General features: G+C 34.3%; 1 protein-coding gene across 1 annotated transcript in view; it reads right to left on the reverse strand.

Annotated features, from left to right (window-relative positions):
- Positions 1–3,320, reverse strand: part of PKHD1L1 (polycystic kidney and hepatic disease 1 (autosomal recessive)-like 1) — a gene marked incomplete at its 5' end in the record, with an annotated part of 151,153 nt that overhangs the window by 91,877 nt on the left and 55,956 nt on the right. Inside the window, 3 exon segments of the mRNA XM_014541975.1 lie at positions 880–1,106; positions 1,658–1,828; positions 2,588–2,776. Coding sequence (XP_014397461.1) covers positions 880–1,106; positions 1,658–1,828; positions 2,588–2,776 — 587 coding nt within the window.

A 3,320-nucleotide genomic window follows, 5' to 3' on the forward strand; every position in this document is an offset into this window, starting at 1 on the left:
AAAGTTAAATTTTGTATTACCAGCAACTTCAGTTTTAAAAATTACTGAAGTGCACATTTTTATGCATAAAGTTGATTTGGGGGACTGATTAAGGCATATCTTGGATTAATCTTAAAACTAAATTATGATTGTCCATAAATGGCCACAGCTAGGTTTTCATAATAGTCAAAAAGGTGAATACAATTCAAATATCCATGAACTCATGAAAGGATAAATAAAATGTGTATGTCAGACAATAGAATATTATTCAGCCATAAAAATGAAATGAAGTTCTGATACGTGGTACAACATGGATGAACCTTGGAAACGATATGCTTAGTGAATAAAGCTGGTCACAAATGACATATTGTATGATTCTATTTATAAGAAATGACCAGAATAGGAAACCCAGAGAAACAGAAATTAGATTAGTGGTTGTTTAGGGCAGGGAGGTATCGAGGGGTTTGAGTAATGTTTAAGGCAGGGGTGGGGAACGTCCCATATAAGGCCCACAACATCATTTGGTCTGGCCTTGACAAGGCATTAGGGGTGAGTTAATTAAATGTTTGACCAAATACATCACCCTAATTTTTAAGTTATGGCCCTTAAATGATGTTATAAATATCCAAATGGCCCTTGGCAGAAGAAAGGTTCCCCACCGCTGGTAAAGATTGTAGGGTTCCTTTGGGGTAATAAAATGTTCTAAAATTGACTGGGGTGATAGATATGTAACGACTATACTAAAAGCTATTGAAATGTGCACTTTAAATGGGTCAATTGTACAGTATGTGCATTGTATCACAATAAAGCTGTTAGAAGTTAAATTATGAGGTTATAGACAAAATATCTTCCTTTTATTGAGTATATAAAAGTAAAATGGAGAGCTTTATATAATCTTACCTTATTAGCACATGTCAGATTACTGAAGCCATGTCCAGTAATCGTTACCAGTTCATTTACTGTTCCGGTAGATGGACTAATGTTGCTGATAGATGGTGAAAAACAACTTGAAAGCTCAAAGAGCAATTTATCTGAATTTTTAACCCCGGTATTGTTCAGGCCACACAGGGGTTCTGTTGCTAGGCAGCCTGTCACAGAGCTTCCCACGTGCAAATTCACAGGTTCTCCTTTAGACAAAAGAACTGCCTGTAAGTCATGGATAATATTCTAAAGTAAGAGCTGTTTTCAAATTTCATTACTCTTTATTTTGACCATGGTGGTTTATATTCTAGTAAACCCCCTTTAAAAAAAAAAAGACAAGAGGGGTCCCAGGCAGTACAAAGTTAAAAGAAAACCTGGACAAAGACGATACAGTAAAGAGTGAATATAAAACTAACTTATTCTTCAATTTGTCTAAGGCCAGATCCCAAGGGGAAAATAAAAAAAATAACATCATTTCATAGTTTAATGTATTTTGGGGCATGTACAGAATATCAGAACTTTTTAATATTATATCTTATTTGAGGCACACAGGATTCAGGGAGAATGGCAAGACAACATTAATATGATCCTTATTAATAGAATAAACTCCAGCCTCAAAGTAGTCCAGACCTATTCCAGGTCCTGTGGCTAGTAAGAGACAGAAGCAGTATTGGACCCAGTTAACTGCATCCTAATCCAGAAAGATTAAATATGCCCGGGTCACCAGAGTCACAGGGTGTCCATCTTTAGCTCTTACCCTGAGCGTATGTGGCTTCGGTGCTGCCCACAGACAGGTGCAGGGGAATGTGCCTGCTTTCAGCTGGTAGAACGTTAATGACTCCTTGGAGAACAATGGAGTGGGCCTCATCAACATACCCACTGCTATAATAATGGATTCCAGGTGAAGTAAATTGGTAAGAAAATGAACCTGCCATAATATAAGATTGTACATAATAAATACAAGCAATTGATGCATCTTTGAAAAGAAATTTGTTCAAATTCACATGCAGATGACGTTTCTTATGTTTCATATATTCAACAGAACGTAAGTGGTAAGGAAACGAGTCAGTGGCTATAAAGAGCTATTGTGTATAATGAACTTACATTGAGGAAGACAAGATCCAGCTTTAACTTTTCTAGAAAAAGATGTCAAGTCTGGCATAACTTACCAAAGTTTAAAGAACAACTCAACAAGGAATGAACAATAAACAAATAATACTTAGTTTGTGTTCATGAGTAAAAAAGTTTCTAACTGCTACATGTGTACAATAAAAAGACTGTCTAAAAGGAACACTGCACGGAGTTGTCCTAGAATAAATACTGATGATAAGCTGATTCCAATTAACAGAATTTCATTCCTTGCTAGTGGACTGGTATGCTTAAAAAATATTCCAATTTCCCTTCTATTTTGCTTGTTTCTATATATTTTTCTATTGGTTTATTCTAGAATGAATAAAGATACTTTTGGTATCAGAAATTCATCAGCAATATATAAAATACCTTGCTTACATTCACTTATATCTTATGAATTTGTAAATTTTTGCTACAGCAAAAAAAAAGTCAACTAAATCAATTTGTATATTTGCATATATTATTTACACATGTATTTTAAATCTAAACAAAATACCTTTTTATTATATCTAGAATAAAGAAGCACGATGCAAAACTCAACAAAGTGGAAACATACCTGATACGGATTTTTCTCTTCCATTCATAAATCCTTTGCCATCATAAGTTACACTTCCAGGACTGGAGACAGAGAAAACTCTATATCCTATTCCCGTAAGAAATGGACGTGCTTGCCAATGCCATGTCACAGTGTCTCCCACAGATACATTTAAGACTGATGGTGACCAGGCATAACCTAACCCATGTACTGGGAGCAAAAAATGGGTCACATTTATAAGAAAAAAAGGAATAAAACATTCTTATAATTATCTTTGAAAATATTGCATTTTTATATAGCTACTAGTGAAATCTTTTTACATAACATGGTAAAACTCATATGTGCATAATTCAAACATGTAACAGAAATAAACAGAAATAATGAAAATTAAAGACAGAAGCTAAGGAAAAAAAGTAACCTACACAACAATCAAACTGATGATCAAGACACAACTTGAAAATAATCAGAAAGTCAATAAACAAGTTGTTCAGAAATATCTCATGAAAGTTTTTAAAGCCGATTAATTTTTTAAACATATTTTTCTCAGGCACAGAGGCCTACAAAAATCTATATAATTTCAACTTGAATGTTCATTAAGAAATCCACTGACTGATAACAAACTAGAGTAATTCAGGAGATTCTGTGATGCAGTAAAACCAACAGCAATTACTGAACTTGGAAACTAAAATCTGGCCTTTTGAACTCAAGTCTACCATTGATTCACCATGTAGCCCTGTATGTCAGTGGGGGTACC

The sequence above is a fragment of the Myotis brandtii genome, unplaced genomic scaffold (genome assembly GCF_000412655.1).
Source record: "Myotis brandtii unplaced genomic scaffold, ASM41265v1 scaffold285, whole genome shotgun sequence".
Lineage (NCBI taxonomy): Eukaryota > Metazoa > Chordata > Mammalia > Chiroptera > Vespertilionidae > Myotis > Myotis brandtii.